Raw genomic sequence first — 20790 nt, 5'->3', positions numbered from 1 at the left:
TGGCCTTTATGCGAATCCTGGCTCCACCACTTCCTAGCTGTGTGACAACCTCAATATTTCTTTCTTTAAAACACAAACAATAATAGTACACACCTCATAGAGTTCTTGGAAAGGCTAATTAATATAAAACATTGACATCAGTGCTTGGCACATGGTAAGCACTTGTTAAACATTATTATTTTCCTCAGTGCCACTATTAAAAACAACTTAAAATCTTTGGTTTTACATTGTCCTTAAAAAAACCCAGATGGGAGGAAAAGGAGAGAGAAGCCTGGAAGGACTTCCTGAAAAAGGTGACCCCCCAGTCTGAATCGGAATTTTCAGAAACACATAGGAGTTTGCTGGGTGAAGGTGAAGGCAACAAGAGTCAGTTCAGCCTTTTCTTAGGTAAACTATACATTTTATTAACACTTTTTCAATAGATGCTGTTCTTGGCTCTTATGTCTCCTTCCTGTCATTCATTCTAAATCCTTCTCCAGAACCTCTTTGTTGTTTCCAGGAGCTTTTTCACTTACTGCCTACAGAAATGCTTGACTTTCGCTCACTCTCCCTCATGCATCTCAATTATTTCCATAATCAGAAAGTAAAACCAACCCACTTTCCAGCCTCCCCAGCAGTCGGTGGTGGGGGAGGGATGGCAATAAGACCCTTCTGTCCCAGAGGCGTAGGCGGAAGTCCACATGGTGGGCATTTCTTATTTCTTCTTGCTCTGCCCTATTCTTCCTGCCCCAGTGAGCTCACAGAGCCTAGAAGTGTAGTGCCTGTCTTGAAACCACAAGGATGAAAGGGTCACACTGAGGCTGAGAAGGAGCCTGGGTTACTGAGAATTTTCCTGAACAGCTACACCAGCCCTGGACTTTTATATTAAAATATATATGCCTCTCCACCCACTGCAGAGACGCTGTTTTGGAGGTTTCCGTTACTTGTTGACAAATACACTCACACATCCGGATTAACCATGTCAGTAAGGGATGTCTAATAGAGATTGATGAAAAAAGGCCCATGGGAAAGGGTACGACCCCTGAGAAGCCAGGAAAATCCAAACCCTCTGAAACCCAAGAATTCAGAGGCTTCGACTACTTTGCTGCTGGTTATTGCTGCCATCTAGTGGCAATATTTTGGAACTAAAATTCTTTCTGGCCATAAACTCTGCAGATCTTTCTTCTTTCCTTTCCTCATTCATTCATTCATTCACTCACTTATGTGTTCATCCTACAAATACTTTATGAGGATGTACTATGTGTGGTGGACCCTCCTAAATGCAATAAGGAAATATAATAATGAGGGGGAAATCCAGCTCCTTGCCCCTTCAAACATACATACTTGGGGGGAGATAGCCACTAATCAAACTTAAAAATGGAAAAGTATTATTAAAACAGAAAAAAAAAGAAAAAGTTGGGAAGGATATAAGAGAAGAGCATGGTGCTATGAAGATCGTTGATAAGGATTTGACTTATAGGTGAGATGGGTAGGAGGTTAGAGAGGGTTTTCCTGAGGATGTGCCGATTGGCCTGAAATCTCAGGAAGAACCAGGTGAGACTGCAGTGAGAGCAGTCATGAAAGTGAGCTGCAACGAAGAGAGAGAGTATGTTGAATACAGGGGAATAAAAGGCCATGCATTTAGATATACTCTAAACAGTCTGGTTTCTGAACTGAGACTATGCTTGTGAATTGTGGTGACAATAGAATATTTTACCTGAGCATGAGCTGTAAAGGTATCAACTAACAGATCTATAGACCACTCCACCCAGCAACAGCAGAATACATATTCTTCTTCTCAAGAGCACATGGAACATTCTCCAGGATAGACCATATGCTAAGCCATAAAACGAGCCTTGATAAATTTAAAAGGATTGAAATCATACCAAAGTATGTTCTCTGACCACAGTGGACTGAAATTAGACATCAGTGACAAGGGAGGGACTTCCCTGGTGGCAGAGTGGTTAAGAATCCGCCTGCCAATGCAGGTGACCTGGGTTTGAGCCCTGGTCCTGGAAGATCCCACATGTGGTGGAGCAACTAAGCCTGTGCACCACAACTACTGAACCTGTGCTCTAGAGCCCACGAGCCACAACTACTGAAGCCCACGTGCCTAGAGCCAGTGCTCTGCCACAAGAGAAGCCACCACGATGAGAAGCCCACGCACCACAACGAAGAGTAGCCCCCACTCGCCGCAACTAGAGAAAGCCTGCATGCAGCAACAAAGACCCAATGCAGCCAAAAATAAATTAATTAATTAATTAATTGATTGATCAGAAAAAAAGAAATCAATGACAATGAATTTTTGGGAATTCCAAGCATTATAAATGAAACAATGCACTCCTAAATAACCAATGGATCAAAGAAGGAAAGCTACAGGTGGTTTGTGTCTTCAGGCATGAACAGGGGAAGGACTGCCCCAGTGAGTAGTAAGGCAAAATAAAGGTGCTTTCAGGTTATGACCCATGCGTTTTGAATATTCATTTTACCATTTACGTTTAAGCCACTACAAATCAATAAGTTAAAAGACAAACAAATAATTCATATTGAGATTTTATTATAGAACGTTAAAAATGCAGTAAACCTATCCACTAATGAATTAAAGTGAGAACTTTTCAGATAAGATATTTTATTAAAACTTGTTATTTTTATTTTAAGTTTTTATAAATTAAATATTACAAAGTCTCAAACTCCAGGTATCATAATATGAATTATTTAAAGCCAACATACAATAATGGAATACTCATTTATGGCATAATATGCTTTATAATGTGACAATGTAGCTCTTTTTATAATAAAACAAAGTTTATGAAAGACCCCAAACAGCCTAAGACATCTTGAGAAAAAGGAAGAAAACCTGAGATATCACATGCCCAGACTTGAAACTGTACTACAAAGCCATCGTAATCAAAATGGTATGGTACTGGCACAAAAACAGACATAAATAGATCAATGGCACAGAATAGAGAGTCCCAAAATATGAGCAATTAATCTACAACAAAGGAGGCAAGAAATATACTTAGGGAAAAGAGAGTCTCTTCAATATATGGTGTTGGGAAAACTGGACAGCTACCTGCAGAAGAATGAAACTGGACTACTTTCTTACACTATGTACAAAAATAAACTCAAAATGGATTAAAGATTTAATGTAAGACCTGAAATCATAAAACTCCTAGAAGAAAACAAGCTATAACCTCCTTGACATCAGTCTTTAGCAATATTTTTTTGGATATGTCTCCTCAGGCAGGGCAAAAAAAGGGCAACAAAATAAACAAATGGGACTACATTAAACTAAAAAGGCTTTTGCACAGTGAAGGAAACCATCAACAAAATGAAAATGCAACCTACTGAAAGGGGAAAGAGATTTGCAAATGATATATTCAACAAGGGGTTGATACCCAAAATATATAAAGAACTACAACTCAATATCAAAAAGACAAACACGCCATTTAAAACATGGGCAGAGAGCCTTAATAGACATTTTCCCAAAGAATATATACATATGGTCCACAGCACATGAAAAGATGATCAACATCACTAATCATCAGGGAAATGCAAATCAAAACCACAGTGAGATATCACCTCACACCTGTCAGAATGTCTATCAACAAAAAGACAAGAAACAAGTATTGGCAAGGATGTGAAGAAAAGAGAACCCTTGTGCACTGTTGGTGGGAGTGTAAACTAGTGCAGCCACTATGGAAAACAGTATGGAGTTTCCTCAAAAAATTAAAAATAGAACTACCATACAATCCAATAATTACACTTCTGGATATTTATCTGAAGAAAACAAAAACACTAATTTGAAAAGATATATGTACCCATATGTTCATTGCAGCACTATTTACAATAGCTATGGAAGCAACCTAAGTGTCCATTCATAGATGAATGGATAAAGAAGATATGTTATACATATATACAATGGAATATTACTGAGCCATAAAAGAGAATGAAATCTTGCCATTTACAGCAAAATAGATGGACCTGGAGAGTATTATGCTAAGTGAAATAAGTCAGAGAGAAAAACAAATATCCTATGATATTACTTGTAGTGGAATCTAAAAAACAAAACAAATGAAGAAACATAACAAAAGAGAACAGACTCATAGACACAGAGGACAAACTGGTGGTTGCCAGGGGGGAGAGGGGTAAGGAGGATGGATGAAATAGATGAAGGGGATTAAGAGGTACAAAGTTCCATCTATAAGAAAAATAAGTCACAGGGATGTAATGTACACATAGAGAATATAGTCAGTAATATTGTAACAACTTTGTATGGTGACAGATGGTCACTGGTCCTATTGCAGTAATCATTTCATAATGTATAAAAATATCAAATCACTATGCTGTACACCTGAAAATAATATAATATTTTATGTTAATTATAAGTCAATTAAAAAATTTTTAAGTCTATGAAAAAAATACATTGACATAACATAAATGGAGTCAAGTAATAGTGTGTTATCAGTGAAATAAACACAGGCAGATGTCCATTCAGGAAGCTGTGAGACAAGGTCTAAGGCAATGTCACTGTGGACAGAGAGATGGAGATTCCCTGTGGAACTATGTCAAGGCGGGTCAAGTCCATCAAAAATGGAGATGGCTTTGTTTTAAACACCGAGGGCAAGAACAAGGCATAAGTAAAAGTCCCAGGTTTCTGACGTGAGTGTCTAGGAGACTGGCAGGGGCATTTCACGAGCTAAAGAGAAGTGGGGAGAAGTGAGTGCATTTTGGAAGTGTTGAGTTTGAAGTGCCTGGGAGATACCACGTAGGGAGGAAATGGTAGACCATTATACCCATAAAAAGAAGCATTCAGTGAGGGAGGAGGAAAAGCAACAGGATGTGTTCTTCAAAAGGTAAGAGGAGGAGGGCTTGATCTCTTCTCCACATTCACAAAGCATGAAGAAACTGAAACTCCAGTAGCATTTAAACTTATTTGTGAATGTACCAATAACACAAAACTGAGTTGTGTGATGGCAAGAACTGCATCTTATTCAATTCTCTGTGCTTTAATGAGCTTAGCACTTGGGGAGATTAGCAAATAGTTGGTGTTCAAAATATGCAGAAGTGATGCTGAAATGAATGAACAAAAGAAGAGGGACCCAGTGGAAGGGAAAGGCATTCCAGGTGCAGCCAGCAGAGTGAAGAAAGGTAGGAAGGGAAAAATAATTAAAGGGAAGCAATTATTCCTCCTTATTTTCAGGCTCCAGGATATCTCAAGCTGTGGACGAAAGCTCTTGTATATACAGCCAGCCCAACACAGTTCAGAACCTCATTCCTACAGGGGGGAACGCCCTTAAAGGATTGAATGTAGCCTCTTGTGAGGCATATGATCCCTTGGTCTTCAGTATGCTGGCGTCTCATCAAGAAGAGATGGTTATACAAACACATCTCCAGGTGGGGTCTCTGTGACTGAGATTAAGGTGGAATTAGATCTTTCTGGCCACTCTGGGCGGGCCAGTTTGTGAAAAAGTTTGCCCAACCTCCCCTCTACTCTCCAGCTAATCTCCCTAGCCTACTTCTCCTTTACTAAGTAACTATCCTCTTCTGTATTTGAACTCGTGGGTTGTCTACAAGCTTGTTTATTATGGTCATTGCTGGTTACTTTTGCTTTGTTCTGATTTTTAATCAGTTCAAGTGATGGAACTGGTGGGGAAAGTGAGGTCATGTGCTTGAGTGACGGGGATCAAAGTGGCCATCTACAAGTGTGGCTCATTTGTAAATCTGCAATTTTAAAAGGACCATTTCCAACACTCAGACATTGCTGGCTTTCAATCATATCCCCCCATATTTTGTTTATCTCAGGTTAAAAGTAAGGTGTAGTCTGGGTCAAAGTTTGTATGACCTTATTTTAATTATTGTTGCAAGATGTCAGACTGACGTTGGAACAGAAAGAAACCTAGAGAAAGAACATTTTGTAAGATATGACTTCTTCCATCCCCTGCTATAAATAATAAAGGGAGTTTCGATTTGTTTGAGACCCAGAAAAAAATTTTTCCTGACTGCATCATAGATTTTCTGAAGATTTTTCTAGTAAATAAAAATAACATTTGTTCATCATATACAATTTATAACTAGAGAAAATGTATAAAAGAAAATGGAATCATCTGTAATTGCATCACATACAGGGAATCTCAATGCGTCAATGTTCACATATTAGAGCATGCCCTAATAAATTTATTTATGTACAAAAATAAATAATATGCCATGATCTAAGGCACAATTATAGATTTTGCAATTAGCACTGCAATAAGAGTAACATCCCATGTCATTAAAATTTCATATGATCATCATCATAATTGTATAGTATTTCCATCAAAAGGATGTACCATAATTCTTTTAACCTTTCATCTTTAGGTTTAAAACAACAAGGACCATTTTAGTGTATCAATCTTTGTCTGAATTTATGATCATTTCTACATTTATGGAATGGGTTAATAGTTAAATAAGTATGAACATGTTCAAGTCTCTTTGTGCTCAAAGCAATCATTCTCTTAATAACTATAGTATTTGCCAAGCCATTACTCATGGCCAGGAACTATACAAGATGCTGGGGCCATAGCAGTAAACAGAAAAAGAATATCCCTTATCTATGAGAACATTATTTGCTACCGGGGGAGAGGGGCTTTTAAGTGTAAACAAATAAATAGCAAAACAAGAGCTAAAGAAGAAATTACAGTGTTAAATAGACATAATGTGGAGGGAAGAGAGTGTTTAATGAAGGCCTCACAAGAAGATGACCTTCAGACAAATCGCCAGCCACTGTATCTTCTAGGGGAAGGGCATTTCAGACAAAGGGGACAGAAAGTACAAAGGCAAGAGCACAAGAAAAGGTTTGGCCAATTTTATAAAGGAAGCGAAAGGAGACTGGTGTCCCTAGAATGTGTTTAGCCTTGGGCACAGTTCCATCTCAGGCTGAGATTTAAGTGCCAGATTTACGCGCAGCACGGTACTAAGGGAAGGCTTTCTCCAAATTCATTGCATCATTCCAGGTTCACTTCTTTCTTTTGATCTGTGAGCAGCATTGCAGAGAGTATCTGAGGGTTCTGGAGGATACCAACTAATTTGAAATTTTTAAGCCGGCAGAATTCCTGCTTGTTATTAATTTCCCCTTAGGCAGGAACAAGTAACGGTTGGCCACAACAAAGATGGCGGCAGCGGCCTCACACGGCAACGGCAACGTCGGCGCCATTCATCAACTAGCGCGATAATATCATATAGTTCCGCCTTGCCGGTTTGACGTCACTTCCGGCCCCGGCCAGCGGCGTGCGCGCCCGTCTTCCGTCTTTGCGCTTGGATGTGCGGACGGAAGTAAGCGGACTCGGAGTCGCGCGGAGGGATTCCCAGGGAATGCGGCACAGCAACATGGACAGGGCAGGCGGGAAGTCCGCGGCTGTTGTCGCAGTTGTGACTGAACCTCGGTTTACTCAGCGATACAGGGAATATCTCGAGAAGCAGAAACTCCTGGAGAGACAGCACCGTGTGGAAAAGATGCCGGATGGCACCGTGGCGCTGCCGGTGCTGGGAGAGAGCCTCCATGAGCAGCACCTGCGGGAGCTGAGGAATCGTGTGGCTCCAGGCAGCACCTGTGTGCTAACGCAGCTCCTGAATCCTGTTCTTTCAAAGAAGGCCCAGGCTTGTTCACCTGCCCAAAGGCTGTGTCTTGAGGTGAGACGCTGGGTAGAGGGCCGCGGAGTGACGTGGTCAGGTAAGCTGGAGGCTGATCTGCCCCGATCTTGGCAACGACATGGTGACCTCTTGTTGCTGAGTGAGGACTGTTTCCAAGCCAAGCAATGGAGAAATCTGGAACCAGAACTCTGGGAGACGGTTGCCTCGGCCCTTGACGTCCAGCGTTTGGCCAAACGAGGGCGGGTGTCACCGGATGGCACTCGAACTCCAGCAGTGAGTCTGCTGCTGGGCGACCATGGCTGGGTAGAGCATGTGGATAATGGGATCCGATATAAGTTTGACGTGACCCAGTGCATGTTCTCCTTCGGAAACATCACCGAGAAGCTTCGTGTGGCATCGCTGCCCTGTGCTGGAGAAGTGCTGGTGGATCTCTATGCAGGGATTGGTTATTTTACCTTGCCTTTCCTAGTTCATGCTGGTGCTGCCTTCGTCCATGCCTGCGAGTGGAACCCGCATGCTGTAGTTGCTCTGAGAAATAACCTTGAGCTCAATGGAGTAGCTGATCGATGCCAGATACACTTTGGGGATAACAGAAAACTGAAGCTCTCAAGCATTGCGGACAGGGTGAACCTGGGGCTGATTCCCAGCTCTGAAGAAGGCTGGCCCATTGCCTGCCAAACGCTAAGACAGGATGCTGGAGGCATTTTGCATATTCACCAAAATGTGGAATCTTTCCCAGGGAAGACTCTCCAGCCTCCTGGAAGCAGTGAAATGGAAAAGGAGTATTGGTCTTCTCCTCAGCAAATGATCACCAACCAGTTGAAAAATGGAGCTGCCAGAGATTCTAGGAGAAAAATGCTGTCAGCCACCACCAAGCCAGAGTGGCAAAGGTGGGCGGAAGCTGCAGAAAGTCGAATTGCCACTCTTCTTCAACAGGTGCACGGGAAACCGTGGAAGACACAAATCCTGCACATCCAACCAGTGAAATCCTATGCTCCCCACGTGGATCACGTAGTCCTGGATCTGGAATGCCGCCCCTGTCCTCTAGTTGGCTAGAGAAGGTGGATCCTGAGACAGGAGGATCTACGTGTGAGTGGCCCTTAAAGCATCAACTCAGGCTGGGGCCTCACCCCTCTTGTCTCCTGGTAATCTATTTTAATATTTTGTGGCCCTAAAAGCAGGCTCTAAATCAATACATATTATTTCATTTGTCTTCCGTTAACACCCTACAGAATGAGCTACGTATCTGGGAGAAGTAGCGTGGCTCATTGAAATGAGGCCTGGCTGTGCAGTTGGTGAGTTCTGAATTGTGACCTCAGTTCTAGCTAATCTGGGGTACATGGTTCCAGTATTCCTTTGGCCTTGAATTTTCTCATTTGCAAAATGAGGGATTCTTGGCAAGGTCTCACATGGCTGTCACCTAATAAACAGTTATGCACAGGGCATTGGTTATTTTAGAGTGAAGGACACAGTGCTGTTTCCAAAATCACTGCAGCTACAGTATGGAAACTCACCTGGAGTGGGGCCAGGATGGAAGCAGGGAGACGGGAGAGGAGGCTTCTGTGGTGGTTCAGGCATGAGATGATGGTGGCTTGGACTAGGGTGGTGGCAGTGAGAGGTGAATGGATTTGAGAAATAAAATCGATGGGTCTAAGCAGTGGGGTCCAAAGCAAGGCATTCAAGTGGTGCTGCTTGGTTATTATGACTGACTAAATTAGGGATGGAAGAGGACAAAAATTCCTCTAGTGTATTACCTCCATTCGTCTACTTTAGCATTCCTAAATGAGTAGGTGCGGGGAGGGTGTGTCTTAGGTTTATCATAGTAGAGAAAGTGTTAAGAATGACTGCTTTAAATGACAGGGCAGGGAAACTAGATTTCCAGCCTTAGCTTGTGCAGTAGCTGCCAATTGCTAGCTAATTTTTAAAGTTTGAATTAAAATCTTAGATTTTTACAGGCCTCAGACTGCCTTTCCATCTTCCTTCCCTGGCGGAGAACATCAGGGCCAACATAAGGAGCTCTAAGGAATGTGAGATGCTGTGCAGTTTTCCAAGCCTCCCCTTATTTTATGGCTGTCTGCCAGCGCCATTGTTTACTGTTGGAATGACTAAGTGTAAGGAATCACTGTTTACCTTTAGGATGACTAATTGTCGAGAATCAATTTTCAGAGCTTTGTTTTGGTGCACTTTGAAGTCATCTGGGCTTGTTGAAGGAAACAGAAGTGTGGCTTGGTAGTTCCCTGGTGGCCTAGTGGTTAGGATTCTAGGCTTTCACTGCTGTGGCCTGGGTTCAGTCCCTGGTAGGGGAACTGAGATCCCGCAAGCTGTGTGGCAAGGCCAAAAAAAAGAAAAAGGATAAGTGTGGCTTTATCATGATTATGATTGTACCTGGCATTTGTCTGGCTGCGGTTGGGCTGGGCTGCTTGTTCTTCTCTTGCAGCAGTGCCAGTAAGGACAGGATTGGTGCTGCTTGTGTTGTTCTGAAAATATTAAATGCCTACTATCAACATGAGCCACAGGAAATATGAAGAGGCATTAGATACTGTCTCTGAGGAGCTCCCAAGCTAGCAACAGACGTAACACAAATGCTGAAAGAGTCAGAACGCAGTAAGTGCCGTATGAGTGATAGCTCGTTGCAGAAGTGTAAAGGTGGGGAAGGAAAAAAAAGCTCTGAGAATTGAATGAGGAGGTCTTCAGAGAGGTAGTGTTTGAATTGGCTCTTAAAAACTGGGTGAGATTTTGTTAAGTGGAGTCAGGTGCTGGTTGAAGAGACTGACAGGTGCCAGAGTTTGGAAGCTCAGAGTGTTTGGAGCATTGCCATTAGATCAGTTTGGAACAGAAGAAGCAGTGAGAGATGTGCTGAAGATGGGGGTTGCTGTAAGGATTAAAAAGAACAGTGTCTTGTGCAGAGTAGGCCCCCAGGAAATGTTGGCTATCATGTGACCCCTCAGAGCGAGCCTGCTAGATTCCATTCCCATCCCACAGAACGGCCTTCCTGCGTTTGCCTTCATCATTTCACACCCTGGGTTTCTTCTCACACCTGTGCCTACAGCGTTCTCTCCTCAAGCTAAAGATGCCAGCCGGAGCTTGAGCCAATCCAGGGGGAGAAACAATGAGGGAGATGAGTCAGGGAGCCGCATGTCCAGGGGCTGAGGAGTTAGCTTCCTGCCATAAGCTGTGGGAGAGGCAGCTGATGTCACCTGCACCCAAATGAATTCATTCAACTTGTTATACGTATCAGGCCCTGAGTGTTAGTGGGGAAAGAAGATTGACATGGGCTCTGCCTTCGTGGCATTTAGGTTCCACTCGTTCAGCTCCTGGCTCCGCTACTTTCTATGTGACCTGAGGCAAGTCATGAATCTCTCATGATTTCGTTTTCTCGTCTGTATGCTGGAGTTAACAATTGAACATATCCTGAAGGGAAGTTGTTGGGTTTAAATGAGTTAACATACGTTAACTGTCATCACAGTGACTGGTATATCGTGAATGTTTCAGTCTTTGTATGAGGGGAACTACCATTTCCCAATTTGGCTGTGAGGGATTGCTGCACATCTGCTTGACTTACAGCAGAATGACTTTATTTTGAAAGCCATTCACTGGTTTATTAGGATGTTCTGTGAATTTCCCCATCAGGCACTGTGCGGAGGGCCAGGGACGTAGAGGTGAGTAAACCTGAGTCCTGCCCACAATGGAATCACCACCTGGTGACATGGACACAGATGAAACAATGTCAGTACTATGTACTAAGTGCACATATAGAAACAAATGGGTTTTTACAGGCACGCATAGGATCTGGGTTATGGGAGGTGGAGAGGGTGGCTGGGAAGGTGGGAGCAGGGATGCCTAAGTTGAGAGTTAAAGAGTGAGCAGGAGTTACGTGTGATGGAAGAGAATAAGGGTCCCTTAAGCCTTTTCTCCACCTGAGTATATCCATTTACAGTACAGTTTTCTCCAAGCACCTGCTGGATGGCCTGACCCAGAAGAGACATTTAGTGGAACCAAGGGGAAAAGACTGAAGGGGTCAGGAGGCTCAATGCGTCCTTACAAATTCAATCCAGGAATTTGTAAAAGCTCTAAAGGCTTCCTTTGCGGGCATTAGTATTAGTTGCTGATTAATGTACCCACCTGATGGAGAAGTTGGGATTAAAAAACAATAATAATGATTTTATCAAACTCCCTCGACCGTGAGCTGCTCTATTCATTCACTCCATAATTTTAATAAATTACATGCATGTATTAATACACGAGTATAATGTATATATTTAAAATATACAAACAGAAATTTAAAACGATGAGACACAAATATATAGAAAAAGCATTTTTAATTCAGTTTCTTCCACCCTGGGCACACGTGTGAGAAGAAACCCAGTATATGTCACTCTGAACAGCCTCAAGGTGCAGCCACTTCACATTGGCAAGCCATAAAACTAGTCATTTTCAAACTAAACTATTATTTTAAATGATTAAAACTTTTCATATTTTTAAAAGCATTTTTGAGTTTTGTTCTGGAATACAGTTAGGTTACTTGGAAACAGTTTGGTCTTTTTGAGTCTTGCTTTTAAGCATTTGTTAGAGCAGCATATGGTCTAGGATTAATTTTTTTCCATTATTGAAGCAGGACCTTTCTTCGTTCTCTGACGCCTTGTGAATTATGAGATTTTTCCACTCTTGCTGTACGTAGGAACAGGAATTATCCACCACCCTGTGTGGTGTGAGCTCTTGAGTATTGTTTCCTATTATCCTTTCTGGTGGGTCTTTTGTTGGCTTTTGGTAGTTTCCTATCATGTGGGCTGATCATTACTCAGCTGAAAACTTTTAAGGGAACGGTCAGCAGATCTCTGGAGTTCCCTCTGTGTGTGGCTTTTTCCTCCCTGGCATTCTACCCTGTGAACTCTACTTACCTGGGCTCCCAGGACTCACCTCCTCACCTCAGGGAGTCAGACTGCTGGCCTCCACTCCATCCTCATGCCACAGCCTGGAAAACTTCTCCAGGCTGTAAGTTGGAGCAATTGTATGGCTCACCTGGTTTGTTTTGCACCTCTCATGGACCATTGCTCTTCATTGCCTATGTCCGATGCCTTGAGGGCTGTTGTTTCATAAATTTTGTCAATTTTTTTTAAACTATTTAGAAGTTTATAATAATTGTTTTGACGTAAATGTACTAGCTTTCACAATCATTATTATTGATGAAATTCACTCTAGCAATAATATACACACTTCAGCTGACAATGTTTCAACATGTAAAGCACATAAGAATTTCTTGCTACAATTATGTTTAGAATTATGTTAGAATTACCTATATTATAAAATGAATATTAAAATATTAGCAATGATATCTTTCTGATTAGATATGATAATAACTTGCAAGATTTCCTGACCAACAATCACAATTTCAGAGAGGCCAGAAACAGTGAGAAAATAGGTATTTGTCTCTTTGGGTTTTTAAAGGTCAAGGTTGAATCCAAGGTAAGTAGAAAATATTGAATATGAGGCTAAAACTGAATTTTGGTATAACACACACATATTAGGTAGGTAGGTAGATACAGATGGATAGACTGTCCTAGTTTCCCTTTTTTTCTTTTAGTAATTGAATTTTATTTTAAAATCAAAGCTAAACGTACAGTTTCAAAATTCAAATAAAAGTAGCAAAACTTTATGGAAAAAACAAAGCAGTTCTGCAGCACCATGGTGAAGCAGCTGTCCTGCAGCTCCTTTCCCTTCACTTTGTGTGTCTACTTTCAGCACTTTCAAATGGGCATATGTGCCAAAGGAGATGCAGGACCTAACCTACATGTACCAACAGGAGCCATGAGAGTCTGTTGAACTGGGTGCTGAGGGTGTGGGATGGGAAGCAGTTTGCATTCATATAGGACAGAGAACAGTACTTGCCCACCCTCTATCATAATATAGTCAGAAGAGATCTAGACCATCTGAACCTTCCATGGAATGTCACACTGACCTATTACATTCCTGACATCATTACTACTTGGGCCAGGTAAACAATAAGTAGCTAGCATATTATACTCCCAAGGATAGGAAATAATCACTAATAAGAACAAGCAACCTTTTACATCAGTGAAATTTTTAGGGTGCAGTGGTCTGCTTGAATGTCAAGATGTCTCCTTCGTAGTAAAGAACAAATTTTTGCATCTCACTCATTTTATCAATATTCTGCCACCAAGAATGCACATCAAGCTCCAGGCTTCTTTGTGGGAATTCAGAACTTGAGAATACTGCTCTGACTCATATACTGGGTGACTGGAAGGCTGCCAGTTTTCAGTGGGATCCAGAGCACATAAAGGCTCTGTAGCAGGTACAGCCTGCAGTGTAATTAGCCGTACTGCATGGGCCATTCAATACAGGAGAGTCTACGGGACAAGAGTATCTGTGATAAGCATAGCAGCCATGGGAGTTTATGGCAAGCTCCAACTGGAGAATCGCAAGGTAGACTACTAGGTTCTGTAGCAAGGCCAAAGCATCTGCAGTGGAGAACCACACGTCATTCAAAAATGGCTCCTTGCAAGCTGATGGGCCTTGGTAGGAACTGAGCATCTCATGGGACATCAAGTAACCCTTCATGAGCTAGGTTTTGTCAGACCCACCAAGTCAATCCATCATAAGGTGGAAGTGGTACACCTGGGATCGGTGACAAGTAGGGCCAGGGGAAATGAATAGGTACATAGGCAGGTGGTCCAGACTCCCGTATCATACGTATAACTCTTGAACCAGGGTCCCTCCCTCAGTTCACAACTGTGGCTGCTTGAGAGGCTCTTTTGTCTAGCTGATTCAGGACAAAAAAGCCCAAGCTAAGTTCACCGATGGGTTTATTGGAATATGGGTTCAAAACAAAAATAGACTTCTGCCCTACAGCCCAAATCAGGAGTGCTGTTAAAAGACAGGTGAATTCTCCAAAAAGGCAGAATTTGGGGCAGTATTCCTGGTCATCCACTTTGTGTGGAAAAAGAAGTGGTTTGAAGTAAGAATATATCTTCTTGGCAAGTGGCAGATAAGTTGGCTAGATGATCAGGGGCCTGGCATGAAAAAGATTAGATCAGGGACAGGGAAGCCTGGAGAAGAAGCAGTGGAGAAATCTGCGGGATTCGGCACATGAGTAAAGAACTTTGTGTTGTATAACAATGCCTACCAGGGATAATCCACCACAGAACAGGCACTCAACAACTAGGTAAACAGACTTGGCCAGTAACTTAAGCAACCGCAGCCATCAGCTGTCCCAGTACTGGCACAATGGGCTCATGTACATTGTCATGTCCTAGGGATGCAGGTGAGCAAGAGGCCAACAGCATGGCTTCCACTCACCAAGTGGCCACTCCCTCGTGTTCAGCACTGAGCCCTTGATACAATAGCATCCCTCAAGGAAACCAAGCAGCTACTTGGTAGCAAGTTGATTACATCGGGCTCCTATCCTGGAAGGACAGTGACTGACCTTTACTAGAATCTTCCTGTCTCCAGGTATGAGTTTGCCTTTCCTGCCCACAAGATGTTGGCCAGACTACTTGTCCAAGGGTTTACAAGTGTTTGGTCCATCAATAGGTATCCTGCATAATATTGCCTTTGACCTAGGGACCTACTTTACAGCAAAGGACTGTTTCATGACCATGGGATTCACTGGTCCTATCACATACTACAGAGTCTAGAAAATGCTGGCCCGATGGAGTGGTGAAAAATCCTTTTGAAACTGCAGCAAAAGCTTGGAAGATGTGAAGATGGGATGCTGTCCACCAGGACTCAGTATACTAAATCAAACTCATTATATAGTGCCATGTCCAGTATAGACAGAAAGTGCAAGTCTGGGAATGAAAAAGTAGAAATAGAATTCCCCTTGTAGGCTAAATAATGGCCCCCCAAATACGTCCATGTCCTAATACCCAGAACCTGTGAATATGTGATCTTACATGGTAAAAGGGACTTGGCAGGTGTGATTAAGTTAAGATGGGGAGAATAGCCTTGATGATCCAGGTGGACCCAATATAATCTCAGAGGTCCTTGTAAGAGGGAGATGGGAGCAAGTAGTAGGAGATCTGATGACCAAAGCAGGAGGATGGAGTGATGTAAGGAAGGGACCATGAGCCAAGGAATGTAGGCAGCCTCCAGAAATTGAAAAAGGCAAACGGATACTCTCCCAAAGCCTTCAGGAGAAACACAGCCTTGTTGACACCTTGATTTTAGATTTCTGATCGCCGTAATTTAAGAGAATAAATGTGTTGTTTTAAGCCACGAAGTTTGTGGTAATTTGTGACAGCAGCAGCAGGAAATTAATACACCCGCTTTCTGTCTCCACTGATCCACGTGTTTCCCATCCCCACAGCTCTGCTCTAGAGCAGCGCTCCCCAGCCTTTTTGGCACCAGGGACCGGTTTCCTGGAAGACAGTTTTCCCACGGACTGGGGGGATGGTTCAGGCAGTAATGCGAGCGATGGGGAGCGATGGGGAGCGGCAGATGACACTTGCTCCCTCGCCAGCCGTTCACCTCCTGCTGTGTGGCCCGGTTACTAATAGGCCCGGGGGTTGGGGACCCCTGCTCTAGGGGGCTGGTTCCTATCAGGGGAACTGTTTCATCAGGAGACACAGTTAATAGATCCATTAAACTTTAACCTACTGAGGTTTCCCAGTACTTTTAGGCTCCTTGTGCCAAGAGACCAGCAGACAAGAAAGAATCACCATCCTGGTTGGAGTAATTGAATCTGATCAGGAGGAAGTGGAGTTACTGACAATGAGGGCAGAAAGGAATATATTTCACCCTCAATGCATCCACTAGGGTGTCTCTTTGATACTTTCCTACCCAATATCAGGAGTAAAATGGGCAACTTCCAAAATGGCAGAATAAGGACCTCTAAAAACTGGCTCTTCCATAAAAAGCAATGAGAACACTGGCAAAAATTGTAAAAATCAACCTTTTCAGAATTCTAGAAACTAAAGGCTTGCGACAATCTAAGGAGCATTCATTCAAGAAAAACAGCTAAGTCTTGATTAAAAAGGAAAGCTTCTGGCTTTTTAACTTGCTCTATTCCCACCCCCTCACCTCTAATACAATGTTAAATTGTTCCTAATTTTAGGGAGAATGCCTCTACTGTGTTTCACCATTAAGTTATATGCTGTCCTTAGGTAGTATCCATAGAGTCCCACTATAGTGCTGTTTTTAAAAAATCATCCTTTTTCCACTGCACTGTAGTGTCACTTTTATGATAAATCAGGTGATTGTATATGCGTGGGGCTATTTCTAGACTTTCTCTTCTGTTCCATGGGTCAGTTTTTCTATCCATGTACCACCAATACCATCTTGTCTAAATTAGAGCCTTAGAATAGGTCCTGATATGATACTGTAAATCATTCAACTTTGTTCTTTAAGATTGCATTAGTTATTCTTGACCTTTTGCATTTTCTTACGGATTTTAAAATCAGCTTGTCAATTTTTTGAAAACAAATCCTTCTGAGATTTTTTTGGGGGGAGGAATTACATTGAACCTATAAAGTAAAACTGACATCTTTGCAATATTGCATCTTTCACCTTGAAGCTTTTGTTCTACTCATTTGGGTGTAGCTATGAAATTAGAAGTGATTATCAGAAGCCTGGATGACAGGATCCCGTCCAGGGTGAAGGATCCTATATTTCCCGTCTGTCAGAGGGATACTATATACATCTCCTCTAGGTTCCCTGCCTTGACAGATGTTTTTAACTTAGTATTACTTGTACTCTTCCTCTCAGCAGTATCTAATCCCTCAGATTATTCTTAACCATCACCTTAGATGACTAACATATTTGAGCCTATCATATATTTATATCCTAATATAAATTCAGTACTACTGAATGGTTATCACATATAACAACCCAAACTAATAAACAGTATCTTCACAGTACTAACACAGTATTGTGTTAGTATCATAGGGGTTCCAATGAGTATTTCTCCTATAATCTGTTTACCATATACCATACTAAGTACTTAAAACATATTGTTTTAATTTGTGTAACAAGCATGAGCAATTACTTGCAGAGGATCAGATCTTAGGCTGTGGAATCTGAAAAGTGTGAGTTAGAATCCTGCCACTCTTAATTGCCTGTGTCCTTGGACAGGGTTGTGGAGGATTAAATTGGATAATACATGTTATATGTTTTGTATCTTATCTGACATTATTAACCTTTTTTTCTCTTTTTCCCAGATGAGGATACTGAAGATTAGAGCTTAAGTACATTGTCTAGAGACAGAGAACTAGTGAGAAGCAGAAGTGGGTAAGCATACTGCCAGGCATATAGAAAGTGCTCAGTAAATGTTGAATGAATGAATGAATGAATGAACCAAAGTCAGTCAGTATGTACTCAACGTTGACTCCAAATGCCACTATATTCTCTCATGTTTCCTTTGTTAACTAAACAACAACAGAATCTTCCTATTCATTTGGCATTTACAAAACCAGAAAATTCAAATAGCTGAATTTCCATGAGCATATCTGAAATTTACTTTAATGAATGAGAAAAACTATAAAGTAATTTAGGATCAGAGATTATTTTCCAAGTAATTCCCAAGGTCTGAGATAAAGTTATGATATGTATTTATCCTTTTTGTGGCTATCAATACCTACCCTTCTTCCAGCATCCCCACCTTCCGTTTGAAGGAAGTACATAATACATTGGCAGGGAGGGCTGGGGTGGGTAATTCTAAGTGCTTGTTTCCTGCTGCTTTCTCCCACTAAGGAAGCTGCTTGTACCTGCCCTCTGGTACAGCTTGGGTACAGATACATGGTCCAATAAGCTTGACCAATTGCATAGTCACTCTTGGAACTTGAAATCCTGAAGAATAATTAAAATAATTCTTTAATAAATTCCCTTTTTGCTTAAGATAGCCCAGAATCAGTTCCTGTTGCGTGTAACAAAGACTTGGCTGATGTAAGTATCAACCGAAAATTGAAAGTAGTTTTTACACATTCTACATCTAAAGGCTTTTTAGAGCTACTAAAAGCCTTCTGAACCATTAAAGCCAAATGAACAGATTGTTATTTTTGAACATAGGTAATTTATGAATACACACACACACACACACACAGCCACCCCACATACTGTTCTGGGTAGACTCAATTTAATATATACCTGAGTTGTGCAACATTGAAATCAATGTAGAAGCCAAAGAGATTAGATTCAGTGAACTGCAGCTATTTCTTTGAAAGCTTATCTTTTATCTTAAAAATCCCTAAAAGCATTCTAAAAACTACCTCATTAATGTAAATTTAGATTTAAGGTAGTATTTTAAAGTACTTGCCAGGATCTTATTCAAACCTTCATTTTATAGATGGAGAGAGTGAGACCTAGTGAGTTTAAAGAGACATGCTTGAAGTCATATGTAAGCTAACTGTGCCACCACTTCTGAAAGTTCTGGGCCCAAGGTGGAAGTTAGTTTTAATGAGAAATTCTTATACTAATAAAATTTGTGCATCAAATTAAGATTAGAAACTGTTAAAACATGGATAGGCAAGAAAGTGTAGGGGAGGGACAAAAATCTTTTCCTTCCTAGGTTCTGTGGCTGGGGCCCTGGAAATTAAACCAATAAAATAAAGATTAACAAGAGAAACACAAGAGTTTATTAACTCATGCCATGCACGTACGTCTGGGAGAAACTAAGTGTTGAATAACTCAAAGAGGTGGCTACAATTTGGGGCTTATATAGCATCGGAACAAAGAACAATACATTGTAGAGAAGTGATAAAGGAAAAGGGGTTTAGGCTTTTAGGGGTGGCAGACTGTGGGAAGGTGAGTGTATGGGGGGGAACTAACGGATAATAAGGATGAGCTTAATAAGCTTTGCCAGTGATTGAGTCTAAGAGTTGTCCTCTTCTTGGTAAGGGGGAGGGAGACACCTTTACCAATAGAAATTTATGTCCTATTTTTAGGCAAATGGGAAGGAGGGAAGTGTTGAGGTGGAGAGCTTTTTGTTTGTTCCTGCTGTTTCTCAACTGTCTTCAGCTCAAAATAATCATGTCAAAGTAACATATTTTGGGGTGGCATGTTCTGATCCTCTACAAAAACAAAAAAGTATGACCTCTTCTGCTCTGAGAAGGAAAGAAGGCACTGCCTGGTGTTCTTACCTCAAAGATTAGAAACAAAGACAGAGGTCAGAGTTCTTGCCCTTAAGTCACATTAGTAATGAGTTCTTGGTACTTCCCTGGTTACCCAGTAGTTAAGAATTCCCCTGCCAGTGCAGAGGACACTGGTTGGAGCCCTGGTCCGGGAAGATCCCACATGCCGCGGAGCAACTAAGCCCGTGCGCCACAACTACTGAGCCTGCACTCTAGAGCCCGCAAGCTATAACTACTGAGCCTGCATGCCAGAACTACTGAAGCCTGCACACCTAGAGCCCATGCTCCGCAACAAGAGAAGTCACTGCAGTGAGAAGCCTGCGCATCACAATGAAGAGCAGCCCCGGCTCGCTGCAACTAGAGAAAGCCCCCGTGCAGCAACAAAGACCCAACGCAGCCAAAAATAAATAAAAAACCAAAAAAACGGTTCTTGCCCTTGACATTAGTATAATGTGGCCGACCACGGTCCGCAGTTCTGCCTAATCGGGTAGGAGATAGAAAGGATGATGTGCAAAGAGATGAGAGGGATGTTTTTCTCGGTAGCGCCTACCACTCCCAACCCAATACCACGAAGGGCGGCCGCTCCATACACCGCACGCCGCGACGCCTCCGACAGGCGGCCTTGTAGCATCTTCCCCGGAGGGTCGGCCGCTCAGACCCGGCTTCCCGGTGGGGTGGAGTAGCTCTGGCAGGCGGCGCCCTTTGGCTCTCCTCCTGCCAAGCAATTCTGAATCATGTTTATGGGACGTTTAATGGGCTCTAATAAAGCAGCTAATAATTCCCTCCCGAGAAAGCAGTGACTGCCTCACGGCGCCAACGCCTTTGCGGGTAAGGCGCCCACCCCGAGGCTGGAGGGCGCGGCTGCCCAACAGCGCCTGCGCCACTGGGTGGCAGCAAAGGCGGCTCCGGCCCCGGAGATGGGCGGAAACCATGGCAACGATAGGGACGTCTGCTACGCCGAGCGTGGTGACCGCGAGGGGCTCGCCCCTAGCGCCGTATTATGACGCGAGCGTCGGCGCGCGGCTTCCGCGGTCTCGCGTGACCGCGGGCGCAGCCTCCGGGCCTGGCAACAGCAGCAACTGCAGAGGCGGGCGGGCGAGGT

General features: G+C 42.6%; 1 protein-coding gene across 5 annotated transcripts; it reads left to right on the top strand.

Moving 5' to 3' along the window:
* The first annotated feature begins 7284 nt into the window (after positions 1-7284).
* Positions 7285-20279, top strand: TRMT12 (tRNA methyltransferase 12 homolog). Of its 5 annotated transcripts, none has more exons than XM_059901383.1 (3): positions 7285-8753; positions 17781-17850; positions 19787-20279. In XM_059901383.1, the coding sequence occupies exon 1, from the start codon at positions 7330-7332 to the stop codon at positions 8662-8664; it is 1335 nt and encodes a 444-aa protein (XP_059757366.1). In that variant the 5' UTR covers positions 7285-7329; the 3' UTR covers positions 8665-8753; positions 17781-17850; positions 19787-20279. The 5 variants fall into 5 exon arrangements, with proteins under 5 accessions (XP_059757366.1, XP_059757365.1, XP_059757364.1 ...); XM_059901382.1 differs by adding an exon at positions 8841-8903 and having other exon boundaries at positions 17781-20279; XM_059901381.1 differs by having other exon boundaries at positions 17781-20279.
* Positions 20280-20790: the final 511 nt, after the last annotated feature.

The sequence above is a fragment of the Balaenoptera ricei genome, chromosome 17, assembly GCF_028023285.1.
Source record: "Balaenoptera ricei isolate mBalRic1 chromosome 17, mBalRic1.hap2, whole genome shotgun sequence".
In the NCBI taxonomy this organism is placed as follows: Eukaryota; Metazoa; Chordata; class Mammalia; order Artiodactyla; family Balaenopteridae; genus Balaenoptera; species Balaenoptera ricei.
Note: the sequence above shows the minus strand (reverse complement) of the source record. Positions and strands in the feature narration are given on the sequence as shown.